This window comes from Cyprinus carpio, chromosome B7, assembly GCF_018340385.1.
Source record: "Cyprinus carpio isolate SPL01 chromosome B7, ASM1834038v1, whole genome shotgun sequence".
In the NCBI taxonomy this organism is placed as follows: domain Eukaryota; kingdom Metazoa; phylum Chordata; class Actinopteri; order Cypriniformes; family Cyprinidae; genus Cyprinus; species Cyprinus carpio.
The window spans coordinates 12,923,455-12,950,322 of record NC_056603.1 but is presented as its reverse complement, the minus strand read 5'-3'; the positions used below and the strand labels follow the sequence as shown (position 1 = coordinate 12,950,322).

General features: G+C 36.7%; 1 protein-coding gene across 2 annotated transcripts in view; it reads left to right on the top strand.

The window, feature by feature from the left end:
- Positions 1-26,868, top strand: part of adamts17 (ADAM metallopeptidase with thrombospondin type 1 motif, 17) — a 125,768-nt gene that overhangs the window by 44,454 nt on the left and 54,446 nt on the right. The window contains exons 8-16 of one of the 2 annotated variants that reach the window (XM_042727307.1): positions 2,457-2,562; positions 6,578-6,718; positions 8,742-8,892; positions 10,900-11,001; positions 12,131-12,276; positions 13,515-13,684; positions 15,548-15,675; positions 25,443-25,563; positions 25,852-25,926. In XM_042727307.1, coding sequence (XP_042583241.1) covers positions 2,457-2,562; positions 6,578-6,718; positions 8,742-8,892; positions 10,900-11,001; positions 12,131-12,276; positions 13,515-13,684; positions 15,548-15,675; positions 25,443-25,563; positions 25,852-25,926 — 1,140 coding nt within the window. The remainder of the gene's footprint in view (positions 1-2,456; positions 2,563-6,577; positions 6,719-8,741; positions 8,893-10,899; positions 11,002-12,130; positions 12,277-13,514; positions 13,685-15,547; positions 15,676-25,442; positions 25,564-25,851; positions 25,927-26,868) is intronic. The other variant, XM_042727308.1, reaches the window with a different exon arrangement.

Sequence of the window (26,868 nt, the reverse complement as noted above, 5' to 3'; positions counted from 1 at the left end):
TTTTTTAATAAGATGTGTTACGTGGTTGTATATCATCGCATTTTTCTTTTTCTCACAGGCCTCGTAAGTCACACTGTTTTTGTTCAGTATTTTCATTGTGTCTTGATAGTGAACAGCTGTTACTGTGTATAGGCTGCTTAATGCTTATTTATTCAGGTTGGTTAAAGTAATAATATACTTGTTTCAAAACCTATGGTAGTGAGCTGCCCATGTAATTGCATTAACTGTTTTTTTTTTTTTTTTTTTTTTTGTCATTTACTAATTCAAAATACAGATACAAATTTAGATGCCTGCAGATGTAAATAGTTACAGGGTTTTTGACCAGATTTGACCAGTTGATGCATTCTAAATGTTGCATATTTTAATACATTCTTCGTATAGTTTTCGTTTACAATGCAATGCGATAATTGCATGAGATGCATATTGCAAAAATTGCACAAACTGAAAAATGTGACCTGCCTCAGTGCTCATTTCCTGTTGTTCCATGTAAAAGTACCTTTGCTGGACCAAACTGCTCTCTTGTCGTCCTAAACACAGTTTTGTGCCGTTTTTTTTTTTTTTTTTTTTTTTTTTTTTACGCAAGCATCTGGGCTGAATTTCATTCTCAGGTTATTGACTTCACTTATGGTGGTCAGAGGCTAAGTGAGGTTGTGTGGGTTTCATCCAGTGTCAGACACAAACCAGGTGCTTTCACAGGAACACTAGAAAGGTGATAGTCTGTGAGGTGATGTAGACTTTCTGATATGGCATCACTCAGTGACAGAGATTCTGACTCATAGGACATGGGTTTGCTGTCAGTTTGTACAAAAAGCAGTTGTGCTATCGTATAGTATAGTTTTATATTTTCTGAAGACATTCAGACTGTTGATTGTCTGTGCAAACACACTGTCATGAAGTTACAGTGTTGTGGGTGGTTGCCTGGGCATTGCTATGTAGTTACTAGCCTGTTCTAATGTATTTTGCACATTGCTTATGGGGTTAATGGAAGGTTTTTTTTATTTTAAATTTTTAAATTTTTATTTAAAGAAACATACAAAAATCAAAAACAAAATATTCACATACAAAAAAGAAACATAATAAAATATTCATACACCTACATTATATACAGTGCCTTGCGAAAGTATTCATACCCCTTCATGTCTGCTGGTAGCAGCCTCATGCTGTGGGGCTGTTTTTCAGTGGCAGGGACTGAAGGACTCGTCAGAGTAGAATAAACGCTCAGTGCCTCAAAATATAGAGATAGCCTTAATGAAAACCCAGTCTAGAGCATTCAGAAGCTCAGACTGGGCAGAAGGTTTACCTTCCAACAGGACAGTGACCCTAAACACACAGCAAGAGTAGCTTATAGACAACTCTTGAGTGCCACAGCCTGGGACTGAACCCAGTCAAATATTTCTGGAGAAACCTGAAAATGTGCATCTGCCCCCATCCAACCTGACAGAGCATGAGAGGTGAAGAGAGGAGGAGAAGAATGGCAGATAATTGCCAAATGCTGATATGCAAAGCTTGTCGCATCTTACCCAAAAAGATTTGAGGCTGTTAAGGTTTTTTTAGCTAAATATTTAGTTAAGGGTATGAATACTTATGCAATGTACTTATTTCAGTTTTTTATTTTTAATAAATTTATGAAGTTGTGACAATTCTGTTTTTGCTTTGTCATTGTGGTGAATGGAGTTGCAGAAAAAAAGTAATTTAAAGCAGTTTAACATAAGGCTGCTTCATAACAAAATGTGAAAAAAAATGAAGGGGTATGAATACTTTCACAAGGCACTGTAATTGCTTTGAGAATTTATTTATTTATTTATTTTTAACTATCCAGATAACAAAAAAAATAATGATTACAATAATATTTATAAATGATAATAATTATTAAAATTTATTATACATAATATATAAAATATTATATCATATAGTATTTAATTATTTAGGTTTTAATATGTTTATAATTTTTTAAATATTGTAATGTTTTTTAAATAAATATAAAGAGGGAGAGAGAGATTTATAGATATATATTCATAAATCACAATTTTAACAATTCACGTTTTTTAACAAAAGTCGGCAAAATTTAAAATTCAATAATAATGTTCAATACTTCACAAAACCAAATGTTGAATATGAAATGAATGTCATATGTGTGTCCTTCATGGCACTGCTTTTTCCTCTCAGAAAAATATCTTGCAAGAAATCTGTTGTTATTCCTCAGGACAGGCGGTTGACTGAAATTGGCATAAAAACAGTCCGTTTTTATGCCAATTTCATTTTCATTTCAATTATGCCAACCACAATTACAAACCTCTTTGTTATGAGTAGGCCAAAAGTAAGCTAAAACTAACAGCGATTAGCAGCAATGACCGGTCTTCAGTCAGTGTGAATGAACTTAAGTCATTAAAGTGTCAGATTTTGTGGTTTCCTGTCTATCCATTATCTTCTCACTCTGTGCTTTGCTCTCTCCACAGGAATCGCTTATCTAGGCGGCACCTGTAGCTCCAAGAGGAAGTGTGTGCTGGCGGAGGACAACGGACTCAACCTGGCCTTCACCATCGCTCATGAGCTGGGCCACAAGTGAGTCCAAACATCATAGAAATCTGATTTAGAGGCCCTTGTGATTGACAGTTTTGCTCCATTATCAGCTCTGATTGGACACAATTAAATATGTAAACTAGTTTTTTAGATGCTCTGTGGTATTTCAGTGCAGATGTAACGTTTTTCTTGTGTTTGGGATCCCAGAAACATCAATAATGACCGTCAAAATTTATCACTGATTTGACCAAATCAAATCCCAGTAGGCAGAGTACTGAAGCTCTTACTATTTGGTGTAACTAATCTGTTTTGTTCCAATGTACTAATCCAATAAAGTAAAATTGACGTTTCCTCAAAAATATGAAACCGATATGAATATAAAACCATTTTAAGCATTGATAATAGTCAGAAATGTTTCTTAAGCATCAAATCAGCATATTAGAATGATTTCTGAAGGATCATGTGACTTGCATTTCAGGAATAAGTTACATTTGAACATATATTCAAATAGAAAACAATTATTTTAAATGGTAATAATATTTCACAAAATTACTGTTTTTACTGTGTTTATAATCAAATAAATGATAAGCGTAAGAGACTTCTTTCACAATCATTAAAAAAATCTTACTCATGCCAAACTTTTGAACGGTAGTATATATGCTTAAGCTATTGAAAGCACCCCAAACAGAATATGATAAACAGATAGGGATAGTTCACCTGAAAATGAAAATAGTTATCATTTACTCAAACCAGTATGACTTACAATCTTTTGTATAACACAAATTCAATGCATATTTTAACTAATAAGTTAGTAAATGATAACAAAATCTCAATTTTTGTGTGAACTATCCCTTTAACGTTTCATTTGTGTCCACATGGGCCAGGACATTTTTAGGTTAAGGCCCACAGCATTAGCCAATTTGGTCAGACAATTAGATGTAGGCAATCTCAGCTAAGCTCACCAAAACCACCCAAGCACCCAACCAGATCTCCATCCATGACCAGACTCAACTTCAGACTTCTAAATATTTAATTTGCAATCTAAATTGGTTATTTAAACCATGCATTGCACTCTGTTGGTTTTTCTAAATAAACACCTCTGCTCTTTTAACAACAGGTTGCTTGCATACGTCCCTCTACATCAGGTTTCTCTCGTTAAATGAGTGATTGAGACCCCAAACACACTTCCATCCTCACCGTGTGCTTTGGAAAACCTTGAAGTACTTGAAAGGGAACATGCTGTAGATGAACATTTAGCGTTCACACATGAGTTATAGGATTGAACCGAATGCCACGACAGCGTATTACACGCTCTGCCCAAACAAAAACACGCTTCTCACAATGGCTCCCCTTCATCTCCTCACTAGCATAAAGCCCTCTTTGATAGAACAATGATGGGCAGCCAACACCAAAATTTGTCTGGAAAAACGGCCAAGCTACATTAGCGTAAGCGCCAGTCTTCAGAGGAGTTATCGCCGTACCTGCTCCAGTATAGTGTGCCGCCACGGGCCAAAGTCGGCAGTAATGAGCTGGCACCAATCACGCCTGACTGGTGCCGATACTGCTATCCCAGTCATCACACGCACACAGGGCTCCATTGTCTCCAGTCTGTAAAAACACTATTAAAGTGAGTGCGTTTTGGGTTTATGTGCACGTTTAGGTCTTTACATAATAAGCTGTAGCAAGACATGTCAATATGATTATTTTATAGAGTCGCTAGCGTTGAATATTTCTGTCAGCATGGCATTTACAGGCTCTAATAAACACATGCAACAGCATCGCACTTTCTGATGGATTGAGATTTCTCTGAGTAGCGAGCAGAGTTTCTCATCTTTCATCTGCTCACGACCTTTTGATTTGGCGTGCGGGTGTAACGAAGCTTAATGACTGTCTGGGAGTCTTGTTTTAGCGCTGCTCCATTCGTCTCACTTTATCAAATGTAGATGCTGATCATTTTCCAATAATAACAGCTGAAGGAGCACAATCACGGCGCTCAAGGAACATTGGCGTAACGCTAATGTGGGGTTTGCCGCATGCATCGACTCTTTCGAAATGAAAACATCCTCCGTATGGAAGCAGCGTGTCACGTCATATTTCAGTCTACCCACAATACCTCATTAGTGTCATCATTGCTTATGTGATCATTAGTCAAAGCATCTTTCAGAATAAAGATAAATGAGTGTCTGTTTAATGAATGGATGGAGTAATTAGTGCTTGCAGTTGAGATTGGAAAATTACACAGTGTGAATGACACTGTTCAAAAGTTTGGAGCTGATAAGATTTTAAAATGATTCTCTTGTGCCCACATTTATTTGATCAAAAATGCAGTAAAAGCAATAATATTATGAAAAAAATATTGCAATCTTAAATAACTACTTTCTGTGTGAATATATATTTTAAAATGTGATTTAGCATCATTACTCCAGTCTTCAGTGTTACATGATCCTTCAGAAATCATCCTAATATGCTGATTTGCTGCTCAAGAAACATTTTTATCCCTATTGAAGTTAAAAACTGTTGTGCTGTTAAATATTTTTGTCGATGCATTTTTATTTTCAAAATTCTATGATGAATAGAATAGAAGTTCAAACAAAGAGCTTTTATTTTTTTTAAATATTATATTATTTTGAAAAACAAAATTGTCCTTTAGAGTTGCAGATAAATCACTTTTTTTGAACTTTTTACTTGCAATGTGTCCACGCCTTTTTAGCAAAAATTCTTCACTGCGCATCTTTAGTAAATCCTTACAGTGCTATTTTTTAACACCATAAATGGTTTGCGCTGGTGCAAGCTGTTAGTAAATCTAGCCCTTAATGTAAGTATATAAATTTTTGTGCACATTTTAGAAATTCTAGTGTTTCAATCCAGTGTTTTTATGCAATTTTGCAAAATTTGCACATTAATACGTGGATGCAAATCTAGCTATTGTTGATACAGTGGCAAAAGGATGGTACAATTGTTAAGGTAAGCAATTTGAAACAGGTTTGCGGCTTTTTGGTGGTTTTTGCTGTTACTTTTGCTCATATGTTAGAGTTAGAGGCATGAAACAAACCACTAAAACTAAGGATATGAACATTTGGTGAGTAGCTTGTACAGTTTATAGATATCAGTTATTCCTTAATTGTAGCTAATGCAATATGCAATTACATGTTCTAAGCAAATTTTGACTACTTTTTGTCAGTAAGAAACTACATTGAAGTTCATAGCAATATGCTAACAACACCTTACTGGACCTTTAGATTACCAGCCCATATCTGTAAGTCTCTATTGGTCATGCATGATGCCTTCCCTTCCAAGTCTTTTAAGTGCAGTGCACGCTTGATAGGGCATTTGGCTTGTAAAAGCACTTGACCGTTAGTAGCTTGGCAGCAAAACGTCCTGTTTTAATAAGGCCAATCGTGTTTTTTTCTCCCTTAAACAAATTTAACACAACATTTGGCACCCTTAAAAACCTCCCACGATTGTTTGAGTGTGAGAGAGATTCTCATCTCAATCCACTTATTAACCAAAGCACCCCATTGACATTAAAAGCCACTCATCTGTGTAAGAGCTGAAAAGAAAGTGACGATGAAGCTGCTGTAGCATTCACATTCTTCTTCTTCTTCCTTTAGTTCTCTGCAGCGACTCCTTGATTTCTATTGTGTTCGTTGTATGTCTTTCGACTTTTATTGCTTTGGTCTTTAGTGGGAGCCGAGACACAGCATAGAAATCCACACTGCTCTCTTTATTAGTTCTTGAGCTCGCTGCCGCTGTTTCAGTTTTCGGTTGTTGTTTTTAATTTGAGAAATGTAGGTCAGGGCTTAGGAGAAAGCACTGTTATGGCTCTCTCTGACTCAGGTTGCTTTGGTTTTCATGAGAACACATGCTCTGTTTCAGAGTAATATTGTACTGTTATGCATTCAAGGGAAGCTTCGTAAACAGTGTGTTAATGATTATGTTTAACAAGCACAATAACTATTTATTGTGCACTAAGTTTGCCTGGGTGAGACTCATATTTTGTCAGATCACTGCTGTTACTTGTTAGTGTTTGTTGTTTCTGATGTTCTCGTCTCTCTAGCATGGGCATGAGTCATGATGACGATCACGCCAGCTGCACGGGCCACTCCCACATCATGTCCGGGGAATGGGTCAAAGGTCGTAACCCCAGTGACCTCTCCTGGTCCAGCTGCAGTCATGATGACCTGGAGAAGTTCCTCAGGTGAGATTTTGTGCCATAAGATATAAAATCTTCAAGCTAGCCTCTGTTTTTATGTGTTATCAGTAGCTTAGGTGGTAGTAGGTGCTATTGCCTGTTGGTTTTCAATAGCCAATACTGATATCTAGGCAGTGGGAAGTATTTTTAATGATTTTCTGGAGAATGTATTTACAAATATATATATGTATATATGAAGAATTCATTTGCAAAAACCGATAACTTAATTTTTTTTTTTTTAGAAATCACGTTTTTTTTTTATTGCGCATTATAAGTACTATCACTCAAACTGCAGTTGGGTTGTTTTGATTAAGTAATAATAACTTAAACAAATATATATATATTGAATAGAAGAGAGTTCATTCTGGAAGCCCAGGCTTAATAGTGTCTGCTGCGGCTCTATAAACAAAGAACCGGCTGGAGTCATCGATCCACACGGATGTACTGCAGCCGATGACAGAATAAAGCAGCAGGATTCACTGTCTGCTGTGCCCACCGCGATTCAGGCTACAGAGTGTCACCGTATCCAAGCAGATACCAGCACTATCCAAACTCTGCTGTTGAGCTTCTGAGAGCATTTTAATGCCAGAGACAATCGGGCAGATTAGTGCTTTTCCTGTAGAGTAAAGCTCTGTGCTACGATAACACGACAGCATGGCTCTGCTCCAAAACCTGGTGAGCTGCCTATGTAGGCGTCATACTGTAGGTGCACACTACATGAAGGCTGTTCCAACAGGTAGGCAGCAAAATTATGCTGCCTTGTTTTGATCACATTTTGGAGCAGCATCACATGTATTCATCCTGCAGAAGGCAATCCCATAATTATTGTGAATTCACACATGCATGTTGTTACTTGTACATATACATACATAGACAGCCTGTTTAGTGTGTAGCATGATTTTATTTTAATTTTTGTTAATTTAATTTTATATTACATTTGTTTAATTTTTTTTTCCTGTGACTGTGTGACTCAAGAGTTAGTAAATCAAGTTGCACATTTAGTCTGCCATTTGTAATATGTATTGTTAGTGTTTCTTTTAATGAAATCCCCGTTGATTAAAAATTCACAACAATTTTATTTAATTTTAAATTTGTTTAATTGTAGTTCATCATGTGACAGTATAAATCAAGAATTGATAAATCAAGTTGCACATTTAGTCTGTCATATTTTACAGGAATTGTCAGTGTTTATTTTAATTAAATTCCCATTGATAAAATTCACAATAATTTTATTTTATTTTATTTTATTAACACAAATGTAAAAATACATTTACAGTTTCTTTTTGAATATTTTGTTTCTTTATTCATTTATATAACTTTATTATTATTATTATTATTATTATTATTATTATTATTATTATTATTATTATTATTATTATTATTATTTTATTTCACAATGACAGTGACAATATGAATCAAGAATTAGTAAATCAAGTTAAACCTTTAGTCTGTAATATTTTGTAGGTGCAGTCAGCATTTCTTCCAATTAAATTCCCATTGATTAATTTCACACTGTTTATTTTATTTTATTCTATTCAATTCAAACAACATTTTCCCTTGAATTTATTTATTTATTTGCACACCTTACCATAACACATTGTTTTTTTTTTTCTTAAGCACATTGTTTTCTCTCTGTTACACAGGTCATGCCTGCCTGATTATTTTAGGATGAGCTAAAATATTAAATATTTACAGAGAGCCGACATGCTTGAGAATCCTGAAGTGTATGTGCTCATTAGGCTTTAAGGCATCAACGTCAACCTTTCCAAAATATTTCTCCTTTGCTCTTGGTTTCGCAGAAGTCTGTCCTGCTACAGCTGTCTGTGTTTATATAATCTTACACTTATATAAAGTTGAGAAAGTGGACTTGGAGAAAGAGGAATTTTACTGAGCAATTGAATCAGCAATGGACAGCCAGTATTAGAAGAACAGCAATTCCTAATTTCTTTTATAGGAAAGTCTGCAATTCCTCCAGTTGTGTGTGAAGATGTTATGCACATCATTTCTCTAACATCCTACTGTCTCCCAGATCGAAAGCAAGTGCCTGTTTGCTGCATACTGACCCACGTAACCGCTACCTCATCCGTCTGCCGGCCAAACTTCCTGGGATGCACTACAGCGCTGACGAACAGTGCCAGATCCTCTTCGGCACCAACGCTACATTCTGCACTGATATGGAGGTGTGTGTGTCTTTCAGCTGAGAATGCGCTGTTATCATACTGCGCTCATGCACTACATGTTTCCATAATGCAAACAGACACAGTGCAGCATACATACACACAAATAAACACTGGCAACATGCAACTCAAACTTTCTGACCTAAACAAGTTTATATGTGTGGCAGAATCCTGTTGCAGTTGCTTTATTGTTGTCTTGGTCCTGGGATCATTCCTATATGTATCTAGTTTAAGTATAAATATATTCAGGTTACATTATAGCAGGTGAATAATATAAAGGGCTTTACGCTAATCTGCACAAAGCCTCCTCCTACATATTGCATAAAAAATATGAAATAAATTAGTTTCTTTATAAATATTAATATTTTAATTAATATAATAACATATTGCTTAATTTAAATGGTACCTAAATAAAAGTCATAAATGAAGATATAAAATATATACATTAAAATAAGTTTATTTTGATATTAATAGTTTCATTTGTTTCATTTGTAATTTGGTCACAATATTAAATGTGAAATTATAATTGTGGTATAATCATTTATGTTATACATGTTTTTTTTTCTGTTGTTAAACAGCAAATATTTAAGCATGGGTCACAGAAGAGTCCTTTTAATAAAATGCCCATTGATAAAATTCACAAATTTCTTTTCTTTTCTTTTCTTTTCTTTTCTTTTCTTTTCTTTTCTTTTCTTTTCTTTTCTTTTCTTTTCTTTTCTTTTCTTTTCTTTTCTTTTCTTTTCTTTATTAACATAAAGGCACTATTATATTCACATTTTTCTTTTAAATGTATTTATTTATACATTTTAATTTATAACATATATCCATTAATTAAATAAAATAAAATTAAATTAAAACAAAATCCATTTTGTCTTCATCATTTGATTTGATTTTATTCACATAAAGTCACAATTACATTCACATTCACATTTTAAATGAATGTATTAATTTATTTATACATTTTAATTTGTTATAAAATATATCTATTAAATTAAATTTGGAAAATTTATTTTGTCTTCATCATTTCATTTAATTTTTTTTTAAATTAGTTTGACTTAATTTTAGTTTAGTTTAGTTAAGTTCAGTGTTATCTTGGCCCTAGGATCATTCCCATATGTAGCTAGTGGAAGTATAAAATTATCCAGGCTTCATTTGTAGCAGGTGAATAACATAAAAGACTCTCTGCACTTAATCATAATTCATGTTTGTCCACGCAAAGTCTCAGATCTCTGGATATTTCCGTCTGGAAGTTACAGCTTAGAAGTTGCCAGAGTGAAAACATCAGAGCGGATGGCAGGTGCTGGTGTATCAGGTTTGATCTGATCAGTTCACATTCAGTTCATGCTTTGCTGAGCGTGTAATCATCAGCTGAAACCGTTCAGATCATCGCTGCAAACATTTCCACTTGCTGCCCGTCCATCATAACTGTATAGCATCTACATGTGCAGTGCTACAGCAGATACCTAGATTCACATAAAACATGCATGAACAAGATGAATAGTCTGTTGCTGGCAGGCACAGAGGAGCTGACATAAAAGAGACGTCTAAAACAAAGTGTAAAAAAGGCAATTTAATGGCCGTCCTGCTACCTTTAAAATGTTTCTCTCTGTGAGATTGGAAAATGTGATTGAGCACAAGAAGTAAAAGAGCGTGTCTGGCTAAAGGAAATATACGAACTTGTCAGATAGACATGGAAAATACAGTCCATCTCAAGGGCTGTCTCTTTGTTAGAGGAGAGGAAAGAAAAGGCTGGGGTTACATGAAATTTACAAGCTTTTAATTTAATTTAATTTTATTTAATTTTATTTTATTTTGAGATAAAATAGAGATTTAATTTGTGCTTTTTCTTTACTGTGGTATAATTCTGTATAGTGTGTGTTTTTCACTCAGGTAATGCATGTTTGGGTCCTAAATACTCTTTTATAACTATAAAATCAAATAAGAACGAAACAAAAGTTATTACATTGTTTTTATACTGTCCACATGAATGTAAACTTTCTGTGTTTTCAGCACCTGATGTGTGCTGGTCTCTGGTGTTTGGTGGAAGGAGACACGTCATGTAAAACCAAACTAGATCCACCGCTGGACGGCACAGAATGTGGAGCCGACAAGGTAACCAATATTGATTACAGTGTTATTAAACTTTAGCCATTAATATGTTTATAAGCAACTGAAAAGGCACAAATGTCAGGGCATGTTAAAACTTCTCCAGGGCCCCAAAACATCCTCAGACCCCAGAGGGATAATGTTAAGGAAATTATACATTTAATTTAAAAACAGCCAATACTATAGGTAAAATCATTTTGACAGATGGTGAATAAAGTGGCTGACTTGGCTGTGGAGCAGATCAAAATATCAGACTGAAAGTGCTACTGAAAGTTTCTTTTTCTATAATGACAGAAACCTGCTGATTTGTACAGGGTGTTAAAATGCAAAAAAGATATGCATATAAATGTAAGAAAAAAGACATTAGACATATTATTTAAAATATTGTAATGATGATAAAAAGTTTATTTTTTATACTTCTAAAGGATTTTCTAAAGGAATTTAATACTTTTATTTAGCAAGGACGTGTTAGATAAAAAAAATGTTTCATGGTTTCCAGCACAACTGTTTTCAACATTGATAATTGTAAATGTTTCTTGAGCAGCAAATCAGCATATTAGAATGATTTTTGAAGGATCATGTGACACTGTAAACTGGAGTAATGATGCTGAAAATTCAGCTTTGATCACAGGAATAAATTACATTTTAACATACAGTATATTTGTCACACTACACATGGAGTCAAGGAAGCCAGGAACGAGGAGACGAGGAATTCACGAAATGAGAGTCTTTAATAATCCAAATGGGCAAAATAGAGCACATGGAAGACATTCAAGAACTGTTATTTTATGTTGTTTTAACTAATAATATTTTATATATTACTGTTTTACTGATTTTTTTTATCAAATAAATGCAGCCTTGGTGAACAGAAGATACTTCTTTTTTTAAAAGCATTAAAAAAAGTAGTGTAAATCAATGGGGGATTATCAACTTGGATTTCTTAAAACATTAAATTCATTATTGCAGCAGTTTAATTAATGAGGCTAGTGGTTGGGAACAAACCCTGTAATATTTGCAGAGTGTCAATACAGCAGCACTGCTTGTAATCAACTTTATATAAAAGCAATATAAATCAGTGGTTTGTCTCCATTTAGTTGGACTAAACACTTAACATTTGTGTGTGTGTCTTTATCAGTGGTGCAGGGCAGGTGAGTGTGTCAGTAAGACGCCCATCCCGCAGCATGTGGATGGAGACTGGAGTCCATGGAGCACGTGGAGCAAGTGCAGCCGAACATGTGGCACAGGAGCATGCTTCAGACAGAGGAAATGTGACAACCCCCCGTAAGCCTTTACATCTCTCACTTTCTCCATCCATGTCTCAGTAGTCAACTAGTCATTCAGAAAAGTAGTCAGAAGCTCAGTGTTTAACTGATATCTATAATTCATTGTTTGCCATCCAGTCTTACTTTCACAGATGTAAGTGTCTGTTACTAACTAGTAATTGTGCATCTCCTATTGTGAACAAACAGGATGTAGTCCAGAGATGATTGGACTCAATGCAAACGCAGTCACCATCCAAACCCACAATGCACCACAATAATCCTGTTTGTGTTTTGGCAGGAACAAGCTTTCCTTTCACTCTCCTCCTTCGTCTAATGACGCCGTTTCTCAGAGTGTAATTTCTCAACGCCTGACAGCCTGCCACAGAGCTTGAGTGTGTGTTTAAAACATGATGTAATAATTCAAAGTTCTTCGGTTATTTCCAGCACAGAACAGCGTGCAATTTCTGAGAGATGGTCTAAGGTGTGCGTTTTTGTTTTGGACGCTCATAACGTCTCGTGCCGCGTCCTGGAGGTAATCGCTCTTTTGCGCGCGGCTCCACCGTGGATCGTAAAACAAATGGAGCTGCATCAAGCAAACCGAGGAGCCAAAAGGAAGAAAATAGGGCTGACTTACAAGTCAAGTTTTGTTTTTAAGCACAGTAGTGGAAAAGGGGGAAGAAAGAGTGTGAGGAAGAAACTAGATTTTCATTTGTTGAAAAAAAAATAGCAGTGCTTGCAAGAATGATATTTAGGTTGTAGGTTTTGCATTCTTTATGTGTAATTCAAAATGCAAATAAATGTAAGAAAGAAGGCCAATCACAATTTGATATGCAAATCTCTGATGAGGTCATCAGTGTCGGTTTCATTTCGATTGCTGAACTGAGTATCAGTGTGATTTTGAATCTTTAATCTAGACAACATGAAGTCTGTTTCTGAATGTTTCCTCAGTGCATTTCAAAACCTTCATCTGTAATCGTTCATCAAAATATAACTTTTCTGTTGACATCATTTTGGGTGTGCTGGCTATTTGATTATGTTAATCAACAGCCAAATAGCTGTTTTGGCATCATTTTAGCAAACTTGCATTCAAGTCTGGCTTCATTCTGGTGTAACACCATTTTTTTGTGATCTAATCAATTCCTGATGCATTAAACGAAGGGATTTCAGCTGGGATAATGATCTTCATGCTTCGTCTTCAGGTTTAGGTCATATAGAGCAGTATGTTTAACTGTATTTCTTGTGGTTGTGGTTCTCCAGGCCCGGTCCAGGAGGAAAATACTGTCAGAAGACCAGCGTAGAGCACAAAGTGTGTGAAGGGCCGCCGTGTTTGAAGGGTCTGCCCACTTTTAGAGACCAGCAGTGTCAGACTCATGACCGGCAGGCCAGTAAGAAGAAAAGCCAGATGTCGACAGCTTTGATCGATGATGGTGAGACTAAAAATACACCTCTGTTTGCCAAATGAAAGCCAGTGTTTGTTTCATACTAATTTTGTTATGATGATTTCAGAAATAGTGCCTGTTTTGCTAGTTTTGCTTGACCATGTTACACTTTCATACAAAATATGATGCATTTTGTAGCTTTTGACAACCATTTGTAAAGTGAAAAAGTGTTGTATTATAACTTAATCAGCAGAAAATCTGCCACAAAGACATGATTGCTGTCTTTATCTGAGCCAGATTACAGCTATGTGATTTTCACATGCATAAATGAATTAAGGTCCTTTGGCTCTTAATTGTCAAAACACCTCTCAAAATACTTGCTACGGATGCGAATACGTAGAAAATCAAACCCGATCCAATTTGTTTTTATGACGGAAGTTTCGGAGGGAGTGTGTAAACATGATTTACACAAAGTGAGGTCGTATTTATTTTTCAACTTGCGAAAATATCGGACGAAAATGTGTGCAATGGCCTTTAGAAGACATTATTTTGTATCTAATTTTGATTTCAAAGCCAATCACAGCAGAAAATACAATCATGACCCGGATGTTTTCTGCTATCTATCTATCTATCTATCTATCTATCTATCTATCTATCTATCTATCTATCTATCTATCTATCTATCTATCTATCTATCTATCTATCTATCTATCTGTCTGTCTGTCTGTCTGTCTGTCTGTCTGTCTGTCTGTCTGTCTGTCTGTCTGTCTGTCGCGCTTCGGATGAGGGCACACAAAAATCTTCTCACTGCTCTTGAGCTCGTGTCCTCTGGCTCTTAAATGTTTAACTTTAAACTGGCAAAGGTTACATGAGTTTAGTTAAAACAAATATATCAACTTGTGCTGTTCAGGTCTCACCTGTGCGCACAAGCTTTCAGCACCCAGGTGATAATGTCATAAATGACTGCTCATATTCCAGCATACGGCATTCGCATTGAACAAGAGTGAATGGTTTGTCCACGTTTTTTTTTTTTTAATTGCTGTGAAAAGCCAGAATTCACATCCATCAACAGTAGCATACATTAACTGAACCCTGTTTGTTTTAAGTGTTATTTATAGCTAACCATTTTACAGATGCGATGTCAGATTTAAGTTGAACCGTGGTCCTAGCACATGCCGAACCGTGTGTGGAGAACTGTATGGTTCGATTTTTTTCAGTGAACCGTTCCATCCCTACTATCTATCTATCTATCTATCTATCTATCTATCTATCTATCTATCTATCTATCTATCTATCTATCTATCTATCTATCTATCTATCTGTCTATCTATCTGTCTGTCTGTCTGTCTGTCTGTCTGTCTGTCTATCTATCTATCTATCTATCTATCTATCTATCTATCTATCTATCTATCTATCTATCCACTTATTTTCTGCAATTAAATGAAAAACATATAACCGAAAAAACAGCCAAACAAACATCCTCCTGTGCACCTGAACGGCCTCCACTCTGATGAAAGAGATGAAACCGCAGCACTCAAAAGCGCTCTCTGTATTTTACCTCACAATGGCAGAAACACAGGCTCTCCAAACTCTGATCGCTCGAGAGTCACTTACAGACGTTTACTCTATCAGGGACTAAAGGAGCACGAAGCCGCTCTTAAATCACAACACGTCACTCAGAAACAGGCTTGTGATCTTCTTAAGTAAATGTAATACTGTGAGTGCACTTCATGTGTTCTAGCTGGAAGTACAGAAACTTGTGCCTCTTTCAGTCTCAAAGCTCAATCTATAAAAAGTGGATCCACTAAAACTCATTTGTGGAGGAAATTTGTGAACAAACGGCCACATTCAAAATGATGCATGTACATACTAAATGAAGCATTTATGTATGTGTGTGCTTTTATTTCCCAGAAAAGCCATGTGCTCTGTATTGTTCACCAATCGGCAGTGATGCACCGGTACTAGTGGCAGAGCGTGTGCTTGACGGAACACCATGTGGACCTTACGAGAGCGACCTGTGTGTGAGTGGAAAATGTCAGGTGTGTATTTTCATACTACTGTTTGGGGTCTGTAAGGTTTTTTATTTTGTTCACCAAAGCTGCAATTTTTTTATCAAAAATACAGTAAAATATTATTATAATATTATTAGTTATATTATATAGTTATTATTTTAATAACTTAAAATAGCCGTTTTCTTTTTGAATGTATTGTAAAATGTAATTTATTCATGCAAAACTTTTATGCAAAGCTGAATTTTCAACATCATTACTCCAGTCCTCAGTGTCACATGATCCTTCAGAAATCAGTCTAATATGCTGATTTGATGCTCAAGAAACATTTCTGATTATTATCAGTCTTGAATGCTTCATATTGTTGTGGAAACCCTAATAGATTGTTTTTTGGATTTTTTAAAATGTAAGTTTTATTTTCAATGTATTATGTTACAAAGCATTTCTATGTCTTTACACTCTAAAAAATGCTGGGTTAAATACAAACCAGCACTACCCAGCACTAGGTTTATTTAACAAAGTATTTTGTCATTTTTGATAATTTTAATGTGCCCTTGAGGAATAAAAGTATTGATTACTTTTGTATTTCGTAAAACAATTGTATTTATCCCAAACTTTTGAATCAAAGGGCCGTGATACAAAAATAGTACTGATTGCTGTTGTCTCTGAAATGAAACTGGAATATGAGAAGACTGATGTAAGATATGAGAGATTTTCACATAAAAATGACGCTTATTGAATTCAATGAAGATTAAAGTTAATTACCCTCCTAAAGTGCAGAGCTTAGAACAGTTTAAAAGATTTATCGACTGATTAAAGATGAGCATGAGATCATATTGCACCGGTTCATTTTCTGCACTGATTTACAGTTAAACATTGCAAAAGAGTATTTGATTAAATTAGTTACTTTTTGAATGTAGAAGCATGTTGTCAAAAAGTAAGACTGATGAATGATTGTTAGGAAAGCAACCGAGAAGTGACCAAAGTAAAGAGAGTCGTATTGTAGTTTGACAAAATAGACACGTCGCACATTTAATTTTGGCCACTGTTTCTACAGTCAACCACACTGTTGCTCACTGACCACTAGTAAGAGTACAAGACTGAAAGGAGGTCACAGTCTGCAAGCCGCCTCCGCTAATAGAAAGCATGACTGAAAAAAGCAGGTCAAAATGTCTGGAAATGATTTTACTGTGTGCACTATAACAAAAACACATACACATGTGCGGTTACTGTACGTGAGTGAAGGGATTTATCTGCCCCCGAACATGGACTACATCCCTTCATTCTGTAATATAAACATGCTCCACCTGGGCAGCCCCACAGGAAGTGAGCAGATTCAGGGTCAGATCCTGTCCTGGTTTGTCCTGACCACAATCCCAGCATCGCTGTTTTGGAGTTAGCACTCATATTCATGGTCTGAATGCAGCTCTTGTGTCAGAAACATCCAGAGGGAGAGAACGGATGCTCAGCGCCAGGATCCTTCAGTGAAAATACGATTTCTGTGACCTTTTCCTGTTTATACCATTCTGCTTTTACTTTTAAGCCAGCCTATTAAGAAGGAAATCACTGAGAGAGATGACCTGGATTTAATAAAGGCAACAATAGGGAAGACATCATTTACATACAGGATGCAAACAAGAAGATTATTTCAGTGTCATTAGCGTTATCCCTAATGTTCAGATTTGTCAAATGTTTATTAGTGTTTCTCAGAAACACATGCTCATTGTTTGTCTGGTGAATACTGATTTAATTTGCTGAAAATGTACGCACACTCAGGCCATCCAAGATGTAGATGAGTTTTTTTCATCAGATTTGGAGAAATGTAGCATTACATCACTTGCTAGCCAATGGATGCTCTGTAGTGCATGGGTGCAGTCAGAATGAGAGTCCAAACAGCTGATAAAAGTATTCCACACCACTCCAGTCCATCAGTTAACATCTTGTGAAGTGAATAGTGGCGTTTTTGCTATCCATCAAATCCATCATGACATTTTTAACTTCAAATTATTTCTTCTTCCCGAAACATTAGTCCCCTATAATTCTTTCTTCAGTGAAAAAGTCGTCTCGTCTGAATCAGGAGAAAAATATGCACAGATCATGCACCGTTTACAAGCCAAAACAGTCCAAAGTAGTTCTAAGCAAATATGTAGGTGGATTTTAATGTGAGAGGACAACAGGGGATTGACTTTTTCACTGGAGGAAACATTTTAATGGATTGTGGTCATGTATTTTGTCCGGAAGCAATGGTTTAAAGTTAAAATGTCTTAATGGTGGATTTGTTTCTCACAAACATGCAGCTTTTCACTTCATAAGATGTTAACTGATGAACTGGAGTGGTGTGGATTACTTGTGAATTACTGTGATGTTTTTATCAGATGTTTGGACTCTCATTCTGACGGCACCCATTCACTGCAGAGGATCCATTGGTGAGCAAGTAATGTAATGCTTGTTTGGAGAACATTTTTCCAGATCTGTTCTGATAAAGAAACAATCTCATCTACATCTTGTATGGCCTGAGAGTGAGTACATTTACATTTTTGGTTGAAATATTCCTTTAACCAGACATGATTCCAATTTGTCTACACCAAATGTGAAAAATGTGGCCTGACATGACTCATTCGATCATAAAGTACAACTAATCAGAATGACTCTGTTTCCATGCTCTCTTGCCATCATAACGCACTGAAACTCATTATCTTTGAACATTCCTGAAGTGAAATGAGGAATGACTTCCTGTTCATCCAGATAATTCATCAACTTAACCAGCGGCGATTGCCACAGAACATTTACTAATGGCATTTTACTTTGGGCTTTTGAAATCATTCATAAAGATTTACTTGATAAGGCTTTCACTTTCAGGAGTGATTTTGTTGCGTTTGAAGTTATGCAACAATTTGAGCCGTTATACTTTATGTGACTTGATGATGCCAAAGAAATCAGAATTATATTACAGCTCAGCACTGATTTGTTATCGATAGTGGGCAACAGCTTGCTTGGCGTGTTCTTGAATTATTTTTATTGAATGAAGAAATGAATTGATATTTTGACCCCTTATATGGTATTTTCTTTCTTGTAGAGCACAAAAAGAGGTTACCCTTCAGGAACTTGAGCTGCATCGAAAAGCTATGGGAACGCCTTCAGTGTGACGCTCTGAATCATGTGTGTAATCAGTCCAATGGATGGGCGAGACGTAGAGACCAGGAAGCTTAAAAGCATGTGCAGTGGATACAGCGGTAGCTTTCTGTCACTCAGCAAGTGCTCTGTGTGTGTCAGTCTTATTTATCGTTGTCTGTCCAAAGCACTCTTTATCATGCCAAAAGTGATTCAGAAGATCAAACATAAAGGCGAGAGCTAACACCGGTATTGACTGTGATTTTCCTCCCTGTCTTCGCTACATCATGGACGGGGATACATATAGTTTATGCGTGGTTTGTTTGTAAGCGAAGAATGCTGAGTCATCTCTCAAGGGGGGGGCTGACTGTCCGCACTGTGAGCGCCTCTGGCTGTGGACGCTTCGCTCCCAGAAGGCTTTCTTTGAGGAGGGAGCCTTTGCCAGCTTTCCCTTGGCTCTGGTCCCATGTCTGCCAAAGCAGCGCGTCGATTGCGGTCGTGAGGTTCGCGAGATAGGCGAGTCTCCATCTTCTTCCTCACCCACCAGATCCAGCACCCCCTCTCAGGGATCAAAAGCCTGCAACATGGTTTTTTCCCCCGGGGAGAGGGCTTGACACTCTACCTCTCTTCCTCCGAGGAGGTCGATGTGAAGGCTGTCGATGAGGCAGCAGACTCGCTCCCCTCCTGTCTCCCCAGTATGAAGAGCTGTTGGAGGAAGTAACACGTGCTTGACCTGCCCAGAAACCTCTTCGGACCTCTTTCGAGGTCTCTAGAGCAGCTAGATCGGCCGTTCTCTGCCGGTCCTCTGCTTCAGGGCACAAAGCTAGCAGCTCTAAGTACACCAGAGGTCGGTCTCGAGAGACTGATTCCCTTTATAGCTGTTTGGCAGCATGGAAACTTCTGCCAAATGTGTCTCAATGGGTCCTGTAGACTGTAGAAAGAGGCTACCAAATCCAGTTCGTCTCTCCTCCACCTCGTTTCAACGGGGTCATTGCCACTCTGGTGGGCACCAAGCAGTACTTCATCATCCCAAAGAAGGATGGAGGGTTGCGTCCCATTTTAAATCTCCACAGGGTTGACCCACTCCAGCTTGAAGGTTTACGTGGCGGCCATTGAAAGTGAAAAAAAGTGAAAGTCGTGACATTTGTCAAGTATGGTAACCCATACTCGAAATTGGTGCTCTGCATCCAACCCATCCAAGTGCACACACACAGCAGTGAGAAGTGAACACACCGTGAACACACACCCGGAGCAGTGGGCAGCTATATCCGGCGCCCGGGGAGCAACTGGGGGTTCAGTGCCTTGCTCAAGGGCACTTCAGCCATGGGTATTGAGGGTGGAAGAGAGCGCTGTTCATTCACTCCCTCCCACCTACAACTCCTGCCAGCAACGAGACTTGAACCTGCGACCTTCTGGTTACAAGTCCAAATCTCTAACCGTTAGGCCACAGCTGCCCCTCTTGGTGGTCAGTCAGTGGGCAGACACCCCCAAGTTACACGTTTCTTCCGCCGTGGGCTGAGGTTGAGGCCTCGGGTACTGGTACGATCTCCTATCCTTCCATGGGACTTGGCTGTGGTGTTAGAGGCTCTCTGTAAACCTCCTTTCGAGCCTATTTAGGAGATATCTGATCATCATCTCACTCTAAAGACTACCTTCCTTCTGGCGATTTCTTCTCTCAAGAGAGTTGGTGATCTGCAGGCCCTCTCAGTGGCCCTCTCTTATCTGGACTTTGCGCCTGGTCTGGCCAAAGCATTTCTCTACCCTCGAGCAGGTTATGTTCCTAAAGTTCCCTCCTCTAAACCACGGCCTTCTGTCCTCCTCCTTTCCAGGACCCTAACCAGCAGAAGCTTAACTGTATGTGTCCAGTGCATGCATCTGCCTAGCCTTGAGTCCTCTGATCTCCCCTCGCCCCTGGCGGTCAAGGCTCACTCGACTCCTCCAAGGCCTTTCTGTCAGGTGTATCTATGCAGGACATCTGCAACGCTGCGGGTTGGTCTACGCCGCTGATTTTCATCAGGTTCTATGACCACCATTAAAAAAACAAACAAACAGAAAGCGGGAGAGAGAGAGAGAGAGAGAGAGAGAGAGTGTGATTATGGCATTTACAGGGTCAGATCAATAGTTTGGCAAATTAAAACTAAAGAAAAACGTTATGTAACTTAAGCTTCGAAACAATGAATAAAAAAGGTCATTTGCAAGAGCCTTTTTCGTAACGCTCTGTTATAGCGTGGCCCTGCACCGCAAATCTCCACTAGTGCATCTGGCAGTATGGATGAGGCTTGATGCATGCATGCAACCTGCGTCGACTCGCACCTGGCCTGCATTTAAAACAAATGTAAATTCAGTCTAACTGCTTGCTTATTTTACTTGGATGAAATTAAACATTCAGCACATTTTCCACTTGTTCTTAAAATCCCAAATACAATGTAACACATGAAATACTTTAATAATTAAAGAAATACAGTTCTTTATTTATAAAAAATAAACAAATCTTTCCAGTGAAATTCAGTAATTAAGTTAATTCTTTAAAAGTAGTTATACCATTATAATCTTGCCTGCTGGAGAAAGAATTAAAAAAATTAAAAATAGAACCCCTCCCAAAACACAATTAAATATTGAATGGATTTCAGGGTTATAATGGGAATTGTATTGGTATTAATGTAAACTATAATGGTGTCTATTTGATGGATTCTTTTGGTGGTATGTAATATGGTAGATGGCAACCAATAGAACAACAGTAATTCCTATTGGAATAATGCCAAAAACAAAAAGGAATTTTGTAATGGTTTAATGGAAACTGTAAGAATTTCCTTTTTTTTTTCTTCAGCAGGGTAATGAAACTCATACTGTGCTGCACATTACTGACAATATTGAGCTGAAGCTTGACTTTGCAAATTTAAAATCGCAAATCAAATTGCATTCGCAGTATCTGTCAAAAAGAAATCGCAATTAGATATTTTCCCCATATCGCACAACCCTAGTTTTGACACAGTGTCTCGTTCCCTCGGGGAACCATGGTTACGTGTGAAACCTAGAGATGATTTTTTAAGGAATCTTAACATATCTTTTTTTTCCATAAAATGACACCTAATAGTGACCACGTCTGTGAAGCTCCAAAACAGCACCATATGTAGAGCATCTTTAATTCCAGATGTTTTCGTTTCTTAAATATGATAAATCAGAAGGCTTTACTGAGCCTCATGTACATTAAATATATTTATTGTGTTGTCATATTTATTCATTTGTCCATTATATGGACTCATATATGGAAAATATTGTGATTATTTATTACTGCCAGTGACATGACAAAATTTACCGGCCAAATATTTTTTTTTTTTTTTACCGGCCATGAAACATATTTACAATGTTTTTAATTTGTCCTGATGGTGCATTTTCCCTCAATTTTACCTATTAATTATAGTCCTTCAACATTACAGTATAATAGAAAGCAATTATTTTAACATATAATAGGCTATGAAATATATAACACCTTTTCATTTAAGTGATTTTAAAACAATCTTCACATAAACTATATTATAAATGCATAAACTATACATATGAATCTTTATTCATGCTATAAAACTTAATTAGCATAGGATTTATCTTTTTCTTTTGTTCTTTGATTTACATCATTGACAGACTTTAGCAGCTTTAACTTTAAAATCAGTGCTGTCTCTTTAAAACCTGATGAATATGATGCGGATCTGACACATAGGCCTATCCAATTTTCTCCCAACTCTTTACTGTCATTTAAAGGGGTCATATGATGCGATTTAAAATTTTCCATTCTCTTTGGAGTGTTACAAGCTCTTGGTGCATAAAGAAGATCTGTAAAGTTGCAAAGACTAATGTCTCAAATCCAAAGAGATATTCTTTATAAAAGTTAAGAGTCAACCACACCCCCCTAAAACAGCTCATTCTAACACGCTCCACATGTCTACGTCTCGATGTAGGAAGATTTGCATAACGCCGCCCAAATGTCCACGCAAAGAAAGAAGGCGTAACTTTTATTCTTGCTGTTGCTGCCGCCACCATGTTGTGGAGACACTGTTTCGTTGTGAAAGTGAAACTACTTTGTTTGGCCTATATATATATATATATATATATATATATATATATATATATATATATATATATATATATATATATATATATATATATATATATATATATATTGCATCTCAGCATGTCTAACGACATTTCTTGTTGGATCACGGACCATCATTTTCAACTTAACCTGGCAAAGACAGAACTGCTTGTGGTTTCAACAAACCCATCACTTTATCAACATTTCACCATTGAGTTAGGCTCATCAACCATAACTCCTTCAATAACAGCTAGAAACCTTGGAGCTGTGATTGATGATAAGCTAAATTTCTCAGACCACATTGCTAAAACTGCCCGGTCCTGCATATTTGCTTTATACAACATTAGGAAGATCAGGCCCTTTATTTCACAATATGCAACACAACTTCTTGTTCAAGCTCTTGTTCTATCCAGGCTGGACTATTGCAATGCTCTCTTGGCCGGTCTTCCAGCCAATTCTATCAAACCTCTACAATTAATCCAAAATGACGCTGCAAGATTAATCTTTAATGAGCCAAAATGAATGCACGTCACACCTCTGTTCATCAATTAGCACTGGCTACCAGTAGCTGCTCGCATAAAAATTCAAGGCATTAATGTTTGCCTACAAAACCACCACTGGCTCTGCACCCCTTTACCTAAATTCATTACTTCAGAGTTATGGGCCCTCTAGAAGCTTGCGTTCTGCAAGTGAACAACGCATTATTGTGCCATCTCAAATAGGCACAGAATCACTTTCTCTGACTTTTTCATTTACTGTTCAATAGTTGTGGTGGAATGACCTGCCCAACTCAATCCGAGCAGCTGAGTCCTTAGCCATCTTCAAGACACATCTGTTCCATCTTTATTTGACCCTTTAACTCTAGCACGTTCTATTCTGTTTTAATTCTACTTTATCTATTTATCTTCTTTTTTATTTCAAGGGGTCATATGACGTTGCTAAAAATATTATTTTGTGAATTTGGTGTAATGCAATGTGTTAATGTGCTTTAAGGTTCAAAAAACACATTATTTTCCACATAATGTACATTATTGTTGCTCCTCTATGCCCTGGCATTTGTTGCATCCAGTGGGGGCATAATTACTGATTAAAATGTCTTATACTGTATTTTTACACATTGCGTTGCGTATCGCGCTGCGTAAACATAAAACCATGTCTGCATTTGTGATTGGAGAAACGACAAACAACAAACGCTACTCTACACTGCTCAAAACTTGCGTTTGAATCATCAGTTTCAAATTCTTTAAATATGAATACGTACTTACAGGCTGTGAGTCTGAAGTGCCAGACTGTGCTTGTAAAGTTGGAATTGCCCCACTTTATAGAAACAGACACCGGCATTGTAGGCTACTCTCACAGGAAACAGTCCTCTGTAAAATGTGCTGCACACATCTGAATATTTGGGTTGAACTGTTCTGGAACAGTGTTTTAAATACATCTTAACCACTGATTTCTAGTTGTGTCCTCTTTTGGAAGGCCAAACAAAATAGTTTCGCAGAAACAGTGTCTCCACAACATGCCGGCGGGGGCAACAATACTACAGCGAGAATAAAAGTTATACCTTCTGTCTTTGTGTGAACATTTGGATGGCGTTATGCAAATCTTCCCACATCGTGACGTAGACATGTGGAGCATGTTAGAATGAGCAGTTTTAGGTAGGCGTTTTAGGTAAGTCACTTTGGATAACAGAGTCTGCTAAATGACTAAATGTAAATATATATATATATATATATATATATATATATATATATATATATATATATATTTTTTTTTTTTTTAAAGTCTTTTCTCACCAAGGCTGCATTCTTTTGATCAAAAATACAGTAAAAACAGTAATAATGTGAAATATTATTCCGATTTTCAAAGTTTTTTGTGGGAATATATTTTAAAATGTAACTTATTCCTGTGATCAAAGCTGAATTTTCAGCATCATTACTCCAGTCTTCAGTGTCACATCCTTCAGAAATCATGATACATTCTTTTCAGTATTCTTTGATGACCAGAAAATTCAAAAGAACAGCATTCATTTGAAGCAGTTATAATTTGAATACATTTATAAAATTAAAAATATATTTATCTCACTTTTGACTTATTAATTAAAAAATAAAGTAGTCTGTAGAACTTACAGTATCTACTTAATATAGGCCATTACTCCCTAAAAAAACTGGGAGTGTTGGGCATTGTTTTAGAGCTGTGTGAAGATTATATTTTTGTGTTATGCAGACAAATTAACAGTATACCAGTTTGGAGTGACATTTTATAGTGAAATAAGTGACGTGACATACAGCCAAGTATGGTGACCCATACTCAGAATTCATGCTCTGCATTTAACCCATCCAAAGTGCACACACACAGCAGTGAACACACACACACAGTGAACACACACCGGGAGCAGTGGGCAGCCATTTATGCTGCGGTGCAGTTGGGGGTTCAGTGCCTTGCTCAAGGGCACCTCAGTCGTGGTATTGCCAGCCAGAGACTCGACTCATAGTCCATGTGTACAAATGTATTCATACCGATCTTTTTTTTTCTCCACATTTTTGTAACTTATGACTCATGAAATCAGAGTCTTTTTGTTTTCTTACTCTACCTCCTGCAGAAAATCGGCTGTGACGGCATCATCGGTTCTTCTGCAAAAGAAGACCGGTGCGGCGTCTGCAACGGTGATGGCAAATCCTGCAGGATCATCAAAGGAGACTTCAACCACTCCAAAGGGATGGGTGAGTCAGAGGAGAATCAGAGAATCATTTGTGTTCATCTGACATTAATACAAACTTCTCGCTGTAATGCATCATCAGGCCTGCTGGTGCTCAAGACAACATAGACTAAATTATACAAGAGCCTCAGCCTCAAACCTCCTTTGATGGACCACCACTACAGTTTCTGTGTGGCTGTCTTTAGTTTGGAGTGGTGTGGGCTTGTTGAAGTTAACAAAGAGAGAGAAGATCTGAAGGAGAAGCACAGCGAGTTTCCTCTTCCACTGACCATGTTGGTTTTGTGTCTCTCAGTCCCTCATAGCCTTTGTAAGAAGGTTTCTACGTGTGTGATGTCGAAACCCAGAGCTGTTCTCAAGTGTTTCTCATGTAAGATGCATGGTTTGACGTGTGTGAGTGTGTGTGTGTGTTAGTGCTGTTTTGATACAAACTGTTCTATGGGATTAACACCCAACTGCTCTTGAAATTATTATATTAAACACACCTTTACACTAGGATTAATTTCAACACAATATACTGTACACTACTGTTACACCTCATTGAAATAAGTTGTACTACTAAAATGACTAAAACAGAAATAAAAATAAATGACAGATAAATAAAAGTATTAAAAAATAATTTAAAAAAAAATAAGAGAAGGAAATGACAAACTAAATTGAATATAAAATGAAAACTGAAATTATAAAAAATAATTCTAATTCAAAATTTGAATAAATAATATAATAGTATAGAACTGTTTCTTGTATCACCAAGGCTGCATTTATTTGATCAAAAATACTGTTTTAATATATTTTAAAATGCTTTCTTTGCTCTAGAATCACAGAAATCCTTCAGAAATCATTGTAATATGCTGATTTGCTTCTTCTTATTATTAATGTTAAAAACAGTTGTGCTGCTTTAGTTTTAGTAGAAACCATGAACATTTATGTTTTCAAGATTTCTTTGATGAATAGAAGGTTTAAAAGAACAGAATTTATTTGAGATAGAAACTTTTTGTAACATTATAAATGCATTTACTGTCATTTTCAATCAGTTTAATGCATCCTCCTTGTGGAATAAAAGTTTTAATTTCAAAACTGTAGTGATCACAAACATTTGAACGGTAGTGTGTTTAATTGTGTTGGCTTGTCAAAGTCAAGACATTTGGATCTCTTTTTTGCAAAACCCCTAATCACAGAACAAAATTCTAATTTGTCTTACTGAACTTCTCTTTTCTGGTTAATATGGTGTTTTCATTTAACCGACATGCTCCATGAGGTCTGTTTCTGTGGATGATTTGAGAGGTTAAAACTTTTTGTCATTCCAAGCTCT